Source organism: Chiloscyllium plagiosum, unplaced genomic scaffold, assembly GCF_037043375.1.
Source record: "Chiloscyllium plagiosum isolate Xiang-an unplaced genomic scaffold, Cpla_swu_hap1 HiC_scaffold_9, whole genome shotgun sequence".
NCBI classification, from domain to species: Eukaryota; Metazoa; Chordata; class Chondrichthyes; order Orectolobiformes; family Hemiscylliidae; genus Chiloscyllium; species Chiloscyllium plagiosum.
This window is the reverse complement of record NW_028270147.1, coordinates 22334345-22354981: the sequence shown is the minus strand read 5'-3', so window position 1 is coordinate 22354981 and position 20637 is coordinate 22334345. Positions and strand designations below refer to the sequence as shown.

Below are 20637 nucleotides of genomic sequence, written 5' to 3'. Positions count from 1 at the left end.
ACCACATTACACACACAAAACAAACAACTATGAAATTGCTGTATAAAACTCAGTAGGTCTGGCATAATCTTTTTTAGATTAGATTACTTACAGTGTGGAAACAGGCCCTTCGGCCCAAAAAGTCCACACTGCCCCGCCGAAGCACAACCCACCCATTCCCCTACATTTACCCCTTACCTAACACTATGGGCAATTTAGCATGGCCAATTCACCTGACCCTGCACATCTTTGGACTGTGGGAGGAAACCGGAGCACCCGGAGGAAACCCACGCAGACACGGGGAGAACGTGCAAACTCCACACAGTCAGTCGCCTGAGGCGGGAATTGAACCCGGGTCTCCAGCGCTGTGAGGCAGTAGTGCTAACCACTGTGCCACCCACAACTGTGGAGGGAAAGCAGAGTTAACATTCTGAAGAAGGGTGTATGAACCCAAAATGTTTACTCTGCCTTCTCTCCACAGATGCTGGGCAACCTGCTGCTTTTTTACAACAATTTCTTATTTAACATCTTGTTGTGATCTGCTAGATGGTGTTTTATTGTTTTGTCTGTTTTACCCCCTTCAGAGGAGATCGCACTCAGTAAGACAACAGTTCCATACATTATGCCTCTCATTACTCTGATGGAGCGGGAGTTTGTCACCTTTGAGGCCACTGAGTTATGGGAAAGCATTGATGAGGGTTGTGAAATAATGCTCAAACACCTGGAAATGGCACGCATCTTCACATACAATGCTGCAGTGTATGAAGCTAATGCAAAACGGATTCTTGCAGGTGAGGGTCTCGACTATTGAATGGAGAAACATTGCAGTCAGTTGATTTGAGATCAAACTGAGAGAACTTTGATAAGTATTGATCAAACTGAATGTTCACACCCCGCACATGTAACAATATTAGTTTAATTAAATGCTGCACAAAAAAAACATTAGGTTCTGGAATTCCTATGTCATGAACAACTGCTATATGATAAAGGTCAGCATGATGTTTTCTTAAATAACCAGTTCCACATTCTCAATTTGTTGAGCTGCATGTTTTTAAATAACTTTACTCCAAACTTTACCAAGCAATTCCTGAATTGTTTTTGATATAAGACATTGTCTTATGGGCTCAGGCTTAGAGGGCCGGAGAGCGTGTTCCTGGGCTGTAAATTTTCTTTTGTGAACTGAGATTCTTTTGCCAGTCATGTAGTTTCCTCAGACTGAGGTAATCTGCTACTTTGAGAACAATTTATCCTTTCCAGTGCAGGATGGTGATATAATGGTAATGTCATTAGATTAGTAACCAGAGGTGCATGTTAATTCTTTGGGAACATAGGTTCAAACCCAATGATGGAATAAATCTACCATTAAGAAGCTAGCCCCATTAATCATGACCATGACATTTCCTTAAAGGGTCATTTCCTTGAAAAAAGGAAATCTGCTATCCCAACTTGATTTGGTCTTCGTTGCGCACAATGCGGTTGATTTGTAACTGCCTTCAGAAATGCTGAGCAAGCCCAGAGTTGTATCAAATCATTACAGAAAAGCCAAAAGTAAATCATTGTGGGAGTAACGACATCAGATTGACTGCAGGAATTCAAGACGGTGGCTCACTACGAGCTTCACAACAGCAATTGGAGATGGGCAATAAACACTGGCCATTCCTCCCATTCCATATAAGAATGAAAAAGGAACATATTTGCTAAAATGTTACAGAGTTAATACCCAATGCAATTAATACAACAACTTGTGGTGGGGAAGAGCTACCCTTTGGATTATGAATCACTACAAGTTTTGGTCTATTCATGCTGTTCCGTTATCAGCCACACAAAAACATCTCAAACTGAATCTACCCAGGGAGTTCCATGATGTTGCTATACTTTCACATTAGTATGTCTACAGAAAGTTAAGCTAATAGGAGCACAATAACAATAACTGATAATGACTTTCAATTATATTCTCTGGTCCAGAAAGTAAATAAGTTTGGAGCCTCATTCCTTTAGACAATAACAATGTTTTGTAATTTTATTCATGTTTTTTTCTTTTCCATCCCTCACTTCTCTCAATCCAGTCTTCTTACCCTCTCTTTGTACCTGATTTGACTCTAATTTAAATTCCTCGTCAGCCCTTCATCTGTTTACTACTTTGTGGGAAAAGATCTGCCACCCTGCTAGCCCACGATAGGCCCATAAAAGCAAAATTGGTCAACGGTACCAAAAAACACCCAGAATGCCTCAGCAGGGACCAAGCAGGCTGACAAGCCAAACTAGACAGCACTCGCAGACAAGGGAATACACTTCAAGCTCCCACTAACAATGTCAGAGCAACACAACTATCCCAAACCCCCAAGGCTAGTTTCACAACCCAGCAATACCAAAACCACACAAAGAGCAGGTCAGACAGAAAGGCACCAGCAAGAGCACTGCTCCCAGGACAAGACAATGGAAGCACCTCACCACTTCAGAGGAGACATTAACACCTACTTGTGAAGAGGAATGGAACCATCGATACTGTCAGGATGTTGCATTGTGTGAAGGAACAGGACATTCATCCGATAACTATTTTCCGATAGTATCCTTGTAACTAGATTACTCCATTTCCAGATACATTGTATTTTCCCCATTCCTAATTAGCCTTAATGTACAGCATGATTATAAAAACTGGTCTTATCCTCAGCTCTGGGAAGAAAAATTCTTGACTGCCTGAGCAGACTGTCTGTACTATTTCAGCTTTAGTCAGTTTCTCTTCCTCGATATTGCTGTACGAATAAACTGTTTGTCAATTTCACTTTGAAATGTGTTTTGTGATCTCTAACTTAATCCTTTGATCTCATATGTTCCTTAGACCCACTTACCATCACTTTGTTCACTAGGGGTCAAAATGCCTGGATGCCTGCCAATTCTTAGTTCACACTTCCAACAGAAAAGATTGTGTCCATAAATAAGACAAAATGATGCACCTTATCACTAGATAAAACTATTTATTAACAATGAAGATCAACAAAGGCTAAGTAGATTGGGCTTGACATTCCTCTCCCCATCAAATTTATCCGTCCATAGATAGGTATTGACGTCTTCTACATCACCTAAATGTATGTTGAATTGCTCTGGAGTTGTTACTTCTACTGCTTTCTCTGGTACTCATTCAGACCCTATATTTCTGAATGTTCTTATTTCTTTATTCTTAGGTTTCGAGTCTGATGAAGAACTTCTTGAGACATTTCAGACAGAGTTTGCAATGAGGCTGTTGTGGGGAAGCAAAGGAGCACAGGTTAACCAAAGTGAACGTTATGAAAAGTTCATGATGATTTTGATAGCTTTGTCACGGAAACTTGAACCGCCGTCACCACTTCGACATGCACAGCACTAAAGATCCCTGGAAATACAACCTAGAAGATTGTCTGTTGTCGAAGCACACTTCCTAATATATTCAACCATAATCAAGAAACAGTCAGTGTTTTAGCCACTCGCTGCCTAGGACTGGATTTCAGTAGCTTCTGCTTGCACAAGTTTAACATTCCAAATAAATTCTTAGAAGTAACTAATGGCAGGATAAAATTTGGAAGCACTCCATAGAATGTTCCTGTTGTCTCATATTAATCCTTTGAAACATGGTTGCGATGGGTTTTAATTTTCATTAAAAGGTATCGTGTAGCCAAAATAATAAGGATACTTGGAGGAGACTCTATGAAAAGACTTTGTAGCTATCCCCAAGTGATAGTTCAGGCCCCATGCCTGAAAGTTGCAAGCATGCAATGGGTAAATGGTCAAATGATGTTTCTTTAAATGTTGGTTGTTGTAAATATCAAATAAGGTAATTGCTTTTGCCAGAAGGTTTCAGTCATTTAATATATTTTCTTACTGTAATATCAATCAAGAATGTGTAAATAGGTTTATGTAAAAACAAAGACAATTACAAATGATATTTTATGCAGTACTGCAGAATTACAGTGCAGAAAGTGTATTAATGTAATCTAGTAAAAGAAAATGCACCATTTCTTTACAATGGCTGACTGTTGAAGTTTTTTTCTAGTGACTAGTTGTTCTCATATGGGAAGTGGAAACAAAATGAATGAGTGTTAAACGATGAGTTAGTTGAACCAGAACAGGTTGATAATTCTGCCCTTATCTTAAAGTTGTACACTGCTTTTTTTTATAAACATTTTCAACTTTTCCATTGAATGTTCTAATTCTGCATTTTATACATACAGTTCCTATAGAAACTTATGATGTAGTTGTACAGCACTCCGTTGCATGTCACAAGAGAATTATGGAGAAAGACCTTTTGCTTCATGTTAATTCATCTATCCAGTGAGATCCTAGCATACTTCCACTAATAAATCTCACCAAGAATCAATGACTTCAAAGGGGAAGGGAAGAGGAAGACAGCGTGCTTACCAGCTGCAGAAAAGCAGTGACTTCAGGTCCTATTGGGTTCATAATGTCAGATTTAAAATGATGCTACACAAATTACACATGTTCCTGAAATGCTGGTATAGTAATATTTTAGGTAGTAAGTCAGGATAAAACAATTACTCATCCAGCAACTATCTGATGCACGCAGGGTGAATAGGAGCTCAGGTTGGATGTTAATAAAATCTGAATTCTGTATGACATACAGCTGTGACACTCTAATAAAGACAGACATTAATGCATTTTAAAATAAAAGGGTTAACAACTCAGCTAAACTAGAAGACTAAAGAATATTAGTATATAGCTTTGGAAGACAAGGAGTTGGTTATTTTATTGTGCACAAGCTCAACTTGTTTTAAAGCATGAAAATTGTTACCAGTGCCAAATCTTAGTTTGGTTCATTGAATGCAGCCACAGGATGCCTATACACACAGAGAATCCTGCCCATTATCAGCTTCATGCAGGGAAGATCCATTAACATTGTTGAATAAAATGGCAGAATTAGGATTACTTTCAATTTAAACTGTTATTTGGGCATTTAGGGATCTTGATACTTCTTTTGTGTCTGCCAAAATTAAGGAGTTAAAAAATGGGAAACTGATTTCATAAAACAATTCTAATGCTTCCATCAGCAAGGAACATTAAAATAATTATTTTTATTAAATTTTGATTACTCAAAGTTTACATCTCATTACAAGGCCAAAGAGAGCAAGAAGATTTTCAATTAAATTACCAATGTTTGCTGAGTTAGTTGATCTCTCATCAGCTTTTCAAACAGCCACAGTCCCCTCTGACTTGTAAAAGAGGGATTGTGTTTCTGTTCTTCATCACACTACAGAGCATGAACAAATAGATAACAATTTACAGATAACAATTCTCTCCATTTTGCTGTGGGACATAAAGGCATTTTATGACATCCTGCTGCCCCTGCTGTTGCTACTGTGCCCAGAGGCAACTATACCAACAGATGTCAGGGATCAACCTTGGAGATCGCCTTGGGCTGGCTGCGTCAGCATCATGCTGCATAATATTTTAATGCATTCACCTTTGATTAGTCTGAGACTTTTGAAAAATGCAAATCTAGCATTACGAATCTTTTATCGTAGTCTTGTTTGTATGCAGGAAATATCAACTTATCTTTGAAACAGCAGGAATGATGCATAATTCAGTTGAATGCATAAAGCATGAGATAGATTTCTGAACAAAATGTCACACTGAGAAAGTCAACAAATTTGCATTTGTGAACATGCTGCAAACATAAAACTAAATCCTTCTTTTGTATATTTAATAGAAATGTGTAGAAGGGAAAGCTGCAATATTTCAAGCATAATGAATTTGCTGTAAAATGATAATGGTGATGTTCTAAGACCAAGCAAGTTTTGAAAATATAAGTCTTTCCAATGAAGAGGAAAAAGTAGATTTGAAAAAGTTAAGGAACATGTTCTGTTAAATTTTCAGCAAATCTACTTACTTCTCATTGCAGTTGATATCGTATCTCAATGCATTTTTTTCTAAAGCTATGCAATTTCATAAAATAGAAGTTTCCTTTCAAATATTAAATGTACTAAAAAGAATGGAGAGAAACGGACAAAAAAAATGTCATCCTTGGTCTCCATGCGTCACCAGAATTGTACATCTATGAAGGTGCATGGAGTTGTGCAGAGCCAATAGGATATCAGAATCTTCAGTGGGAGAGGCTTACATAGCAAGGTAAGTTAGGCTTTTGGCATCACTCCTACAGCAACCTGTAGATCTGATGTTTGCTATCACTCTCAAAATGATGTGTTGGGTACTTGAAATAACACAAACTTGCTTCTTTATTGTCTTACAACTTACATCGCAAAAACTTCCAATTTCTGGGAATGTCACCTGGCAATCTAAAAGTACAATCCTCTCCACTTCCTGCCTTCCTACTCACGTGCTGAAAAACGGTTCTGTTGCATTTTACCTATCATTGCTACTTCCCCCACTCTAAGGTGGCCAGATATTTTGGGTGGAATGTTGTTGAGCTATTGGAGGTATTACCTGATATCTCTCTAGCTATCGATCAATCTATGCTGAAATACCAGTAACAGGGGTTCGAGGAATGAGGAGCTAACAAATCACAGATAATGTCAGGAATGGTGGTATGTGGTAGGGATCAGGAGGAGTGGTATAGGGAGTTAGCAGCAAGGGACTTGGGTGGCTGGGGGAATGGCTATCATTGATTTCCAATTCCTCAATCAGAAATCTTATGTGGCTTGAAAATCCACGTGCACCAGATCTGCTGTTTCCCATGTCCACTCGGCCTGTTTATATCCTCAAACAACACTAATAAATTTGTCAAACATGGTATCCTGTTTGTAAACCCATGTTGACTTTGCCTGATTTGAATTTTGGTTTTTTAAAATGCCCTGCTAGTTTTTCCTCAGTAGATTTCAACATTTTCCCAATATCAAAAGTCAGGCTGACTTATAATTTTTTCCATCTTGAATAAGGGCATTACAAAAGATGGGGTACTGGGCTAACGGTCGGATACTAGGTAGTGTGGATGAGTAGAGGGATCTTGGTTTCCATGTACACAGATCTTTGAAAGTTGCCAACCAGGTAAATAGTGCAGTGAAGAAGGCATATGGCGTACTGGCTTTTATTGGTAGAGGAATTGAGTTCCGGAGTCCTGAGATCATGTTGCAGTTGTATAAGACTCTGGTGCGGCCGCACCTGGAGTATTGTTTGCAGTTTTGGTCGCCATACTATAGGAAGGATGTGGAGGCACTGGAACGGGTGCAGAGAAGGTTTACTAGGATGTTGCCTGGTATGGTAGGAAGATCATATGAGGAAAGGCTGAGGCACTTGGGGCTGTTTTCACTGGAGAAAAGAAGGTTTAGGGGTGACTTGATAGAGGTGTACAAGATGATTAGGGGTTTAGATAGGGTTGACCGTGAGAACCTTTTTCCACGTATGGAGTCAGCTATTACGAGGGGGCATAGCTTTAAATTAAGGGGTAGGTATAGGACAGATGTTAGGGGTAGGTTCTTTACTCAGCGAGTCGTGAGTTCATGGAATGCCCTGCCAGTAGCAGTGGTGGACTCTCCCTCTTTATGGGCATTTAAGCGGGCATTGGATAGGCATATGGAGGATAGTGGGCTAGTGTAGGTTAGGTGGGCTTGGATCGGCACAACATCGAGGGCCAAAGGGCCTGTACTGTGCTGTATGCTTCTATGTTCTATGTACATCTGGGGGTTTTTCCAATCCAATGGGATCTCTCCAGAATCTCAGAAATTTCAAAATTAGGATTAGGATCTGATAAGGTACTAGGAGAAAGTGAGGACTGCAGATGCAGGAAATCAGTGAAAATGTTTGGTGCTGGAAAACACAGCAGGCCAGGCAGCATTTAAGGAGCAGGAGAGTCGATGTTTTGAGCATAAGCTCTTCATCAGGAACGTGATGAACAGCTTATGCTCAAAACATCGACTCTCCTGCTTCTTGGATGCTGCCTAACTGGCTGTGCTTTTCCAGCACCATGCTTTTGATTCTGATAAAGTATTGTCTGACCACGGTAGTGGCAGCAGATTCAATTATGGCCTTTGAAAAAAAAAGACAAAACATTTGAGAACCACATGGAAAAACAAGACAGTGTCTAGCAGGATCATTCTTAAAGGAAGCCACCACTCTAAGATCGGACATCAAGAGGCTACATAATCTCAAGCTCTGTATCATCTGAAGATGTTGAAATTGTGCCTTGCATACCGAAGTCTCGTTTAGTAATTGTCCAGATTTTCAGGATAATTACCAGTGAGATGTATGAGCCTTAAAGTGTGTCAGAGCCCCAGGATCCTTGTGAGGTGAGAGAATCAAAGATTGTTGGGGTATAGATGGGAATGTGGAATTCAAAATATAAACAAATTAGCCATGATTTTATTGAATGTGGAATAGACTCAAGGGACTGACTGGCCTATTTATACTCCTGAATTGGAAGCTTGTACGTAATCTTATTGAAACATACAAGGTTCTAAGCAATTTTGACAGGTTGGATGCTGAAAGGTTGTTTCCTCTCCTGTGCATGATCAGAACCAGCGAAGAGGTCACCCATTTAAGACAGAAATTAGGAGAATCTTTTCTCTTGAGGGTTGAGTAACTGTGACTGGTGGAGCGAGGGATGTTTATTATTTTTAAGGCAAATGTGGATAGATCCTTCTAGTCCTTTATAAGTCATTAGAATAAGTAGGAATCTGGGGTTGTGGTCATAAGATGTACCGTAAACAGAAGAAGAAATTGTTGGAAAACTGAGCAATTCAGTATGTGGACATTCCTACTAGAGAACAGGCAAAACTTGACCTACTCTTGGGAAATAAGACAGGGCAGGTGACGGAGGTGTTAGTGGGGAAGCACTTTTGGGCCAGTGACCATAATTCTATTAGTTTTAAAATAGTGAAGGGAAAGGATAGACCAGATCTAAAAGTTGAGATTCTAAATTGGAGGAAGGCTAATTTTGATGGCATTAGACAAGAATTTTCAAAAGCTGACTGGGGGCAGATGTTCGCAGGTAAAGGGACAGCTGAAAAATGGGAAGTCTTCAAAAATGTGATAACGAGAGTCCAGAGACAGCATGTTCCTGTTAGGTTGAAAGGCAAGGCTAGTAGGTGTTGGGAATGCTGGATAACTAAAGAAATTGAGGGTTTGGTTAAGAAAAGGAAGGAAGCATATGTCAGATATAGACAGGATAGATCGAGAGAATCCTTAGAAGAGTATAAAGGCAATAGGAGTATACTTAAGAGGGAAATCAGGAGGGCAAAACGGGGACATGAAATAGCTTTCGCAAATAGAGTGAAGGAGAATCCAAAGGGGATTTTACAAATACATTAAGGACAAAAGGGTAACTAGGGAGAGAATACGACTCCTCAAAGATCAACTGGGCAGCCCCTATGTGTGGAGTCGCAGGACAGGGGGAGATACTAAACAAGTATTTTGCATCAGTGTTTACTGTGGAGAAGGACATGGAAGATAATAGAAAGGGGGGAAATAGGCGGTGACATCTTGAAAAATGTCCATCTTACAAAGGAGGAAGTGCTGGATGTCTTGAAAAGCATAAAAGTGGATAAATTCCCAGGATCTGATCAGATATACCCTTAGACATCTGTGGGAAGCTAGGGAAGTGATTTATGGTCCCCTTGCTGGGATATTTGTATCATTGATAGTCACAGGTGAGTGCCGAAAGACTGGAAGTTGGCTAGCGTGATATCATTACTTAAGAAGGGTGGTAAGGAAAAGCCAGGGAACTATAGACCGGTGAGCCTGGCATCGGTGGTGGGCACATTGTTGGAGGGAATTCTGAGGGACAAGATTTACATGTATTTGGAAACACAAGGACTGATTAGGCATAGTCAGCATGGCTTTGTCCATGGGAACTCATGTCTCATGAACTTGATTGACTTTTTTGAAGAAGTAACAAAGAGGATTGATGAGGGCAGCGCAGTGGATGTGATCTATATTGACTTCACTAAGGCATTCGACAAGGTTTCCCACAGGAGACAGGTTAGCAAGGTTACATCTCATGGAATGCAGGCAGAACTAGCCATTTGGATACAGAATTGGCTCAAAGGTAGAAGACAGACGGTGGTGGTGCAGGTTTGCTTTTCAGTCTGGAGGCCTGTAACCAGTGGAATGTCACAAGGATTGGTGCTGGGTCCTCTACATTTTGACATTTAAATAAATGATTTGGATGTGAACATAAGAGGTGTAGTTAGTAAATTTGCAGAGGACAGCAAAATTGGAGGTTAGATTAGATTACTTAACAGTGTGGAAACAGGCCCTTTGGCCCAACAAGTCCACACCGACCCACCGAAGCGCAAACCACCCCACCCATACCCCTACATTTACCCCTTACCTAACACTACGGACAATTTAGCATGGCCAATTCACCTGACCTGCACATCTTTGTACTGTGGGAAGAAACTGGAGCACCTGGAGGAAACCCACGCAGACACGGGGAGAATGTGCAAACTCCACACAGTCAATCGCCTGAGGCGGGAACTGAACCCGGGTCTCTGGCGCTGAGAGGCAGCAGTGCTAACCACTGTGCCACCGTGCTGCCTGGCGTAGTGGACAGTGAAGGAGGTTACCTCAGTGTACAATGGAATCTTGATCAGACGGGCCAATGGGCTGAGGAGTGACAGATGGAATTTAATTTAGATAAATGTGAGGTACTACATTTTGGAAAAGCAAATCAGAGCAGGACTTGGTGGTAAGGTCCTCAGGAGTGTTGCTGAACAAAGAGACCTTGGAGTGCAGGTTCATAGTTCCTTGAAAGTGGAGTCGCAGGTAGATAGGATAGTGAAGGCGGCATTTGGTATGCTTTTCTCTTTGGTCAGAGCATGGAGTATAGGAGTTGGGAGGTCATGTTATGGCTGTACGGACATAGGTTAGGCCACTTTTGAAATATTATGTGCAAATCTGGTCTTCTCCCTAGCGGAAGGATGCTGTGAAATTTGTAAATCTTTTCTGAACCCTTTCAAGGATGTTACCAGGGTTGAAGGATTTTAGCTATAGGGAGAGGCTGAATAGGCTGGGGCTGTTTTCCCTGGAGCGTCAGAGGCTGAGGGGTGACCTTATAGAGGTTTATGAAATCATGAGGGGCATGGATAGGATATATAGACAAAGTCTATTTGTCTATTTATAGAGGACATAGGTTTAGTGTGAGAAGGGAAAGGTATAATAGGGACCTAAGGGGCAACATTTTCATGCAGAGGGTGGTGCATGTATGGAACGAGCTGACAGAGAAAGTCTTGGAGGCTGGTACAATTGTAGCACTTAAAAGGCATCTGGATAGGTATATTAATAGGAAGGGTTTTAGAACGAAATGGGCCAAGTGCTGGCAAATCGGACTAGATTAGGCCAGGATATCTGGTCAGCATGGACAATTGGACCAAAGGGTCTGTTTCCGTGCTGTGCTTCTTTATGAAGCCTGACAACATGTGTACACAAATCAGAGTTAATGTTTGAGTTTTGTTTACAGTAAACAATAGGTGGACGTGCAGCCCAGAGAGAGAGAACAGCAATTGGGCAGACAAATCAATGGATGAAGGTCAGCCTGGGAGAATGAATATCCGCTAACAGGATTGTTTATGGTAGCATCCCACATGATGACAAGACCTGGCGTGCAGGAGTTGGGGGAAGGACATGGGAGACGTGGTCGTAAAACAGCTGAAGTCCATTTTGAGTTCAAAAGACTGTAGGGCCCCCAGTTACGCTGAGCTTTGGCGGAGTATTGCAGCAAGCCTAAGAGAGGGATGTTGGCCAGGGAGCATGGTGGTGTGTTGGAAGTGGCAGGCAACAGGAAGCTCAGGGTCAATTTGCAGACAGAACGTACATGTTCTGAAAAATGGTTGCCCAGTCTGTTTTGTAGAGACCACATTGTGAGCAGCAAACAATAGACTAGATTAACTGAAGTGAAGGTAAATTGCTGCTTCACCTGGAAGGTATGTCTGGGGTCTTCGATAGTGACGAGGAAGTAAATGGGTAGGTGTTGCATCTTCTGCAATTGCATGGGAAGGTGCCATGAGGATATGGGGAGGTGATAGGAGTGGAGATGGAGTGAATCAGAGGGAATGCTCCCTGTGGAAAGCTGACGAGGGTGAGGAGGGGAATAAGTGTCTGATGGTACCATCCACTGGGGATGGTAGACATGGCGGCTAATATTCCATTTCAATGTAGATGCTGGTTGGGTGGTATCTGAGGACCACAGGGATCCTACTGGTGTTTTAGGTGGGAAGAGAAGGGGTGAGGGCTGAAGTGTGGGGGGTGGGCCAAACCCAGCTGAGGGCACTGTCAAGGACAGCGGTGGATAACTGAGGAAGGTGGACAACTGAGAAAGGTGGACAGGTAAGAGCCTTCCCCCTACCCAGAAGGGGGCTTAATTAAAACAAATGTGACAGAGACAGAGAAACTGCAAGAATGGGATAGAGTTACAGATGTGAAGATATATAGTTGAGGTAACTGTGGGAGTCATTTGATTTGTGGTCGGTATTGGTAGCCAGCCTATCCCCAGAAATGGAAACAGATATGTTGAACAGGAAGGGAGTAGTCTGAGACAGACTAGGTGAAGTTGAGAGCAACATGAAAATTGGAAGCAAAATTGATGGACTTTTGCAATTCCGGATGAGAGAGAGGAACCGACAATGTCATTAACGTACCGGAGAAAGAGGTATGGGTGGGGCCTAAGGAGGACTGGAGCAAGGAATGTTTCATGCATCTCACAAAAAGGCAGGCATAACTGCGGCCCATGCAGATACCCATGGTCATACCTTTCATCTGAATAAATTGAGGGGTTAAGGAAAATGTGTTCAATGCGAGGACAAGCTCAGCCAGGTGGAGGAGGAGAATGGTTTAGTACCTTTTTCCAGGAAGACGCAGACAGCCCTGAGACCATCCTGATGGGGGATGGAAGTGTAAAGAGATTCCATGAAGGGGTCTCAGCTGGAGCTTGCAAACTGGAAATTCTAAAACTGATGTAAAGTGTCAGAGGAATTGCGGACGTAAGTGGAAAAGGACTGAATAAAGGGAGATAAAAAAAGTTGGGAAGTTCAGTTTATGGATTTTGGGAAGGAGGTAGAAGCAGGCTGTAGGGGATTCTGGGATCTGAGAGCTTGCAGACAGGGGTGGTGGTGATGGGGGGTAGATGGGGGTGCGATGTTGGAGATCACCAGATGAAATGAGATGACTGACTATTGTGAATACACTAGGCTGGTGTTCAATAGTGAGGTCATGGTCAAGGGTGAGATAGCAGGATGTATCTGAGAGCTGGCAACTCGGCCTCTGCAATGTAGATAAAAACAATGACTGCAGATGCTGGAAACCAGATTCTGGATTAGTGGTGCTGGAAGAGCACAGCAGTTCAGTCAGCATCCGAGGAGCAGTAAAATCGACGTTTCGGGCAAAAGCCCTTCATCAGGAAGGTCAGTGCACCAAACAAAGTCAGAGTCAGATCTGAGAGCACCAAGTGTAATCAGTTCAGAGACAATAGGTTTGAGTGGGTAAGTGGGGGCAGAGAAATTAAAGCAACCAATATAACATTGACCGCTTTTGATAAACAGGTAAAAGGCCAGAGGGAGGGGTCCAAGTGGAGGGAGTATGTTGGAGGTATGTGAAAGGGTCTGTGGGACAGGGATAGGACTCTTATCCAAAGAAATGTGCATGCAGACGGAAGTGATGGAAGAAGAACATAGAATGTTACAGTGTAGTACAGGTCCTTCAGCCCTCAATGTTGAACTGACCTGTAAAATGAATCTGATCCCCATCTAACCACACCATTCCTTTATTATCCATATGTATGTCCCAATACCCATTTAAATGCCCTTAACGTCGATAGGTCTACTACTGTTGCAGGCAGGCCGTTCCACACCCCTACTACTCTGAGTAAAGAACTACCCGATATCTATCCTAAATCTATCAACCCTCAATTTAAAGCTATGTTCCCTCATGTTAGCCTTCACCATCCAAGGAAAAAGGCTCTTACTGTCCACCTTATCTAAGCTTCTGATTATTTTATATGTCTCGATTAAGTCACCGCTCAACCTTCTTCTTTCCAACAAAAACAGCCTCAGTTCCCTCGGCCTTTCCTCGTAAGTCCATACCAGGCAACATCCTAGTAAATCTCCTCTGAATCCTTTCCAAAGCTTCCACGTCCTTCCTATAATGCGGTGACCTGAACCGTACATAATACTCCAAGTGCGGCCTTACCAGAGTCTTGTACAGCTGAAGCATGACCTCATGGCTCCGAAACTCAATCTCCCTACTAATAAATGCCAACACACCATATGCCTTCTTAACAACCCTATCAACCTGGGTGGCAACTTTCAGGGATTTATGCTCCTGGACACCAAGATCTCTCTGTTCATCTACACTGCCAAGAGTTTTACCATTAGTCCAGTGCTCTCATTCCTGTTACTTCTTTTGAAGTGAACTACCTCTCACTTTTCCACATTAAACTCCATTTGCCACTTCTCAGCCCAGCTCTGCATCTTATCTATGTCCCTCTGTAACCCACAACATCCTTCTGCATTATCCACAACTCTGCCTACCTTAGTGTCATCCACAAATTTACTAACCCATCCTTCCACATCCACAAGAGTTCAATGTCATGTCATGCCCAAAATTCGTTGCGATGGGATGCAGAGGAATAAAGCTAAGAGCCTTGCTAAGTACAGACAGTATAAGATCTGCCATAATGCTTTCACTGGTATACAGGCCCATGGGGGTCAAAAGACCTACTCCTGTTCTAATCGAGATCAAGACCAATTCTAATGCTAGAGAATGTAGTTGGTGCAATCATCTACTTTTTGTCAGGTTAGTTATAGATTAGATGTGTTATGGACTAGGCCAGACCACTCAAAACATTCTTAAACAGGCAGCCCAGCACAGAGGCAGCACGGTGGCTCAATGGTGAACACTACTGCCTCACAGCACCAGGGACCCGGATTCGATTCCTGCCTCGGGTCACTGTCTGTGTGGAGTTTGCACATTCTCTGCATGGCTGCGTGGGCTTCCTCCGGGTGCTCTGGTTTCCTTCCACGGTCCAAAGATGTGCAGGTCAGGTGAATTGGCCATGCTTAATTGCCCCTAGCGTTAGGTGTATTAGTCAGGGGTAAATATAGCGTAGGGGAATGGGTGTGGGTGGGTTACTCTTTGGAGGGTCGATGTGGACTTGTTGGGCCGTAGGGCCTGTTTCCACACGGTAGGGAATCTAATCATAACTTTGCAATTTGTTTCGGTAAGTGTACAGTGAAAATGACCTGCAGTAAGATAGCAAGGTTGACTGCCAGGTTTTGAAACAGACAAAAATTTATTCACAAAATTACGGAATGAAACACAAATAACAGAATAAAGAACACTTGCAGAACTCAATCTATCCAAACTAGACTTAATTATGCAGTCCCGAAAATACACAACAGTCCCAATTAGCACATCCCTTAAACACAGTAAAAATGAAACAAAGGCTTACAGGTTAAAGTTAGAAGGGCAGAAGGAAACTTCTGAACTGAACTGCTCAGCTCGACAACTGGCCACGCATAGATTACTTCTAAAAACATACAAGCTTTGGCCTAAAGTCTCATCTGTCTACATATAAACAAAAAGGCCTTTCAACTCTGTACCAAACCAGTCAATTCGGAGCCTGAGTGGTTTACAACCCCTCTGAAAAAAACTAAGGACACAGTATCCCTGAGAAAAGGAACAGCTTTTAGAAAAAAGGACCAGGTTTATGACTAGTGTTATTCCTATATCTGACAACGAAATCAGGAGGATGGCTTTGCAGGCACCATTCACATTTTGTCCCTCACCCAAATGGTCATTATTCTTCTCTGAGGTTTGACAGTGAGGGTAAGCAAGTTATCTCAATTAATAATCCCATAGCTAAAATGAATATCTCTATGTACACAATTTGAACAAGAAATTCCATTCCTGGTCATTATGTAGAATTCTAGCTTATTTCCCTTTTCTGTCAGACTGCGTATCTGGCATCCAGTTCTGGATAAGCTACAATTTTCTCCAGTAAAATTCATGCCATAATCTTCGATCCCACCACAAACTCTGTATTCGTTCCATCAATTTCATTTACCTATTTTGCTAATGCCACAATTCTTTATTCTATTTGGTCCCAATATGCGCCACCACCTCAAATCCTCTGTACGTCTCCCACTTTCAATTCTGAAGCATCCTTGCTTCAGCTCACCTGCCTGTAAACCCACATCCATGCCTGTCTCTAGACTGATGTTCTCCAAGCACCTTCCCATCCTGCAGCAACCATAACCTTAATCTTACCAAGTTTTGCAAGGTCAAAAATCAGACAACACCAGCTTATAGTTCAACAGGTTTATTTGAAAACACTGGCTTTCAGAGTGTTGCTCCTTCATCAAGTATAGTGCGAGACAGGAGGCTTTAGACAGAGAATTTATAAGTAAAAGATCAAAGAGTGATACAACTGATGCGAATGTATTGAACAAACCTAAAATTGGCAGACACCCTCCCGTTAAACTTTAAACCATTAGAAAGGAGATGCACGTTTTGATTGATTAAAATGCAAGTCCCACAATTTCTTTCAAGTCACTACCCTGGGATAACTAAAGGCTTTATCAGTGTATACAAGAGGTGACATTTCAGGTCAGATAGTGCATTATAGGTGAGAGGCCTTGTTTAGAATTTGACTGTATTTTAACCAGGAGTTAAACTGTATTTTAACTGGTTTAATTTCCAAAGCAGGAATTTTAAAAATGCTACACTGAATGACTGCGTCTACAAACTGCATGCTTGTTCAACAAAATAGAATGCACATGCAAATACAAATACATAGATTTATATGTATATGTATTTGTGTGAGAGTGAGTGGGAAAGGTGTGTGTGTGCGTGTGCACACATGCACACGCGCGCACGTGTGGTGTCTGAGTGAGAGAGAGAGAGGGGAAGTGAGAGAAAGTGTATAGTGTGGTGGGGTCACTTGTAATGTGACATGAACCCAGAACCTCAGTTGAGGCCTTCCTCATGGGTACCAAACTTGGCTATCAGCCTCTGCTCGGCAACTCTGTGTTGTGCATCCTGAAGCCCACCTTGGAGGACTGTCACGTAAAGATCCAAAGTCGAATGCCCTTGACCACTGAAGTATTCCCCTACTGGGATGGAATACTCCTGTCTGGCGGTTGGTGTGCTGCGTGCATTCAGCCATTATCTGCATGGTTTCACCAATATACCATGCCTCGGGTATCTTTGCCTGCAGTGTACGGCAGAGTCATACGAGTATCTGCAGTACACGTGGTGGCAATATCCACGTCAATGATCTGACACGTCTTGCAGAGGTAGCCATGGCAGGATTGTGTGGTGTTGTGGTTGATGTCCTGAAGGCTGGGTAGCTTGCTGCGAACAATGGTCTGTTTAAGGCTTGGTGGTTGTTTGATGTCGAGAAGTGCAGGAATAGGAATGATCTTGGCAAGATTCTCATTGTCAATGTGTTGAAGGCTGCAAAGTACATGACACAGTTACTCCACTCCGGTGAAGTACTGGACAACGAAGGATACTCTATCGGGTGTATCCCGCATCTGTCTTCTTGGGAGGTTGTTGCGGTTTCTCGCTGTGCCATGTTGGAACTCATCTGAGCAGATCCTGTATATGTGTAAGGCTTGTCTGTAGTTGATAGCTTTTTTAATGTTTAGGATGGAAGCTAGAGACATACAGCATTGTGTGGTTATTCGTGGGCTTGCGGTAGAGTGAGGTATTGAGGTGTCTGTCCTTGATGGAGATGAGTGTGTCCAAGAACGAGACTGATTTTAAAGAATTGTCCACGGTAAATCTAGGACGAAACTTGTGATACTACTATGCAGTTGTTTGAGTGATTCCTCACCATGAGTCCAAAGGAAAAAATGATCATTAATGTGTCAGGTGAATAATGTTGGTCAGAGATCCTGTGCAGCAAAGAAGTCTCATTCAAACTTGAAAATGTTGGCTTATTGGGCTACAAATCTTGTCCCCATAGCTGTTCTGTGCATCTGGATGAAGAACTGGTTGTCAAAGGTGAAGATGTTGTGGTCGAGGATGAAGTGGATGAGTTGTAGGATGGCTTCTGGAAATTGGCAATTGTTGGTATTGAGTACTGAGACTGTTGCAGTGAAGCCATCGCCAAGGGGGATGCCGAAACATCCATTGTGATGAGAACTGGTTCGACTGATCCGTGGGTGCTGAGTTTTGGAAAGATACCTATCGTGACAGAAGCTGGGGGTTCCTTTACGTTTAATCAGTCGAAATCTACATCTCCTTTCTAACTGATTAAAGATTTAATGGGAGGGAGTCTGCCATTTTAAATTTGTTCAACACATTCGCACCAGTTGTATCACTATTTGATCTTTTACTTATAAATTCTGAGTCTGATGTCACTTCTCTCACACACCTAGAGAAGGAGCAATACTCTGAAAACTAGTGTTTCAAATAAACCAGTTGGACTATAATCTGGAGTCGTGTGATTTTTAAACAACCCAGTCTAATACTGGCACCTCCACATCAAGATTTTGCAGCCAGTATTCCATCCTACAACAAATTTTATTCCATAACCTTCATTATTTCTCAGCTTCCTAACACCTCAAACATAAAAGTCTCATTTTTGAAAAGATTTGTAGTTCAGGTTGAGGTTCTGATTGTATATTTGCTTGCTGAGCTAAAAGGTTTGTTTTCAGATGTTTTGTCACCATACTAGGTTACATAGTCAGTGAGCCTCTGGTGAAGCGCTGGTGGTATGCCACGCTTTCTATTCATGTGTTTTGGTTTCTTTGGATGGGTGATATCATTTCCGGTTCTTTTTCTCAGAGGATGTTAGATGTGGTCCAAATCAATGCGTTTATTGATAGAGCTCCAATTGGAATACCATGTTTCGAGGAATTCTCATGCATGTCTCTGTTTCGCTTGCCCTACAATGGATGTGTTGTGCCAGTCAAAGTGGCATCCTTCTTCATCTATATGCAAGGATACTAATGATAGGGGGTCAAGTCGTTTTGTGGCTAGTTGATGTTCTTATATCCTGGAGGCTAGTTTTCTGCCTGTTTGCCCGATGTAGTGTTTGTTTTAGTCCTGCAAGATATTTTGTAAATTACATTCGTTTTGCTTGTTATTTGTATAGGGTCTTAAGTCCATTAGCCACTGTTTAAGTGGGTTGGTAGGTTTGTGTGCTACCATGATGCCAAGAGGTCTGAGTAGTCTGGAAGTCATTCCAGAGATGTGTTTGATGGTCTCCTTTGAAGAACAATCCTGTTCACATCCATTAACATCAATCTGGCCAAAGAAACACTAGACGTACCAAAGACAAAAACACTAGACAGTGCCAACTTCACCAGCAAAGATAACATCAACCTAGTGACCTGTGCCTTACCACCCACTTCACATTCAATAAGACGACCTACAAACAAATCAATGAAACATCCATGGGATCAACAATATCAAGATTCCTAGCAGAAGCAATAATGCAGAGACTCAAACAAACAGCTCTCCCAACCATCAAACCCAAACTTTGGGTCCGCTATGGTGATGACACCTTTGTCATCACCAAATGAAACAAATTAGAGGAAACCGACAACACCATCAATTGTATCCTCACTGGTATAAAATTCACAAAAGAGGAGAACAAACTACCATGCCTAGATGACACAGTAGAGCGATCAATGGGGAACTTCAAACCGGCATCTACAGAAAAACAACACTCACAGACCAAAGACTGAACTACAGAAGCAATCATTCCAACATCCACAAATAAAGCTGCATTAAGACGTTATTTCAATGAGCCACCACACACTGCAGCACTGAGGAACTATGAAGAGCAGAAAATAAATACCTATACAATGTATTCAAGAAGAACGGGTACTCCTACTCCTCGGATGCTGCCTGACCTGCTGTGCTTTTCCAGCACCACTAATCTAGACCCAATAAACACAGTCCTCCAATTTCTCTGCAACAAACCAAACAAGCAGACAACGCACCAAGAAACCGTAGCAACTTTACCCCACATCAAAGACATTTCTGAAATGACTTCCAGACTACTCAGACCGCTTGGCATCATGGTAGTCCACAAACTACCAACACACTTAAACAGCAGCGACACATCCTACAACACTACTTACCATCCCAACCGCCACCTCAACTCCTATAAGCTAGGGTCATGCCACATATACCAACCACCCGGTAGAGAAACAAAACCCACCAAGAGCAAGATTAGTAGTATAGACAAGTAAAAATAAATGTCACCCATCTGTTAACATAACTTAGAGATTAAAGATAAATACTCTATCCATCTCAGACATAACTTCATGCAATTTATTACCAGAAAGGAGACTCCACCAAGTCCTTTTCAAAGGAGAACAAACCTGAACAGCTCTATCCTCTACGCTTATTTGGCCATTCGAGTTAAATCAACATGCCCAAAAAATTCTTCGCTTTCTCTGGCGAGTCAAACGAGTGTATGGATCCATTATAATTGATCCGAAGCACCGCTGGATATCTTAAAGAATACTGGATCCCAAGCTCTCTCAATCTCCTCTTGACACCATCATATGACTTCCTTTTCTGGATCACTGCCACCAAGAAGCCTTGAAAAAAACATGACTCTGGAGCCGCCACATACCAATGCCCTCAGGTCCTTCCCTGGGCTCTAGAGGCTTCCATGACCTCTGCTTGTCTCTAGAATGATGAAACCTGATCAGGACAGGGCATGGGTTTGATCCACACTTGGCTTTTGTGCTGCAATCT

At 42.1% G+C, this 20637-nt stretch overlaps 1 protein-coding gene across 3 annotated transcripts in view; it reads left to right on the top strand.

Annotated features, from left to right (window-relative positions):
* The window catches only part of bcar3 (BCAR3 adaptor protein, NSP family member), a 188151-nt gene extending 184015 nt beyond the window's left edge, over positions 1-4136 (top strand). The window contains exons 13-14 of one of the 3 annotated variants that reach the window (XM_087990469.1): positions 564-770; positions 3162-4136. In XM_087990469.1, coding sequence (XP_087846595.1) covers positions 564-770; positions 3162-3343 — 389 coding nt within the window. In that variant the 3' untranslated portion in view covers positions 3344-4136. The remainder of the gene's footprint in view (positions 1-563; positions 771-3161) is intronic. The other 2 variants (XM_043698829.2, XM_043698830.2) reach the window with 2 other exon arrangements.
* The last annotated feature ends 16501 nt before the right edge of the window (positions 4137-20637 follow it).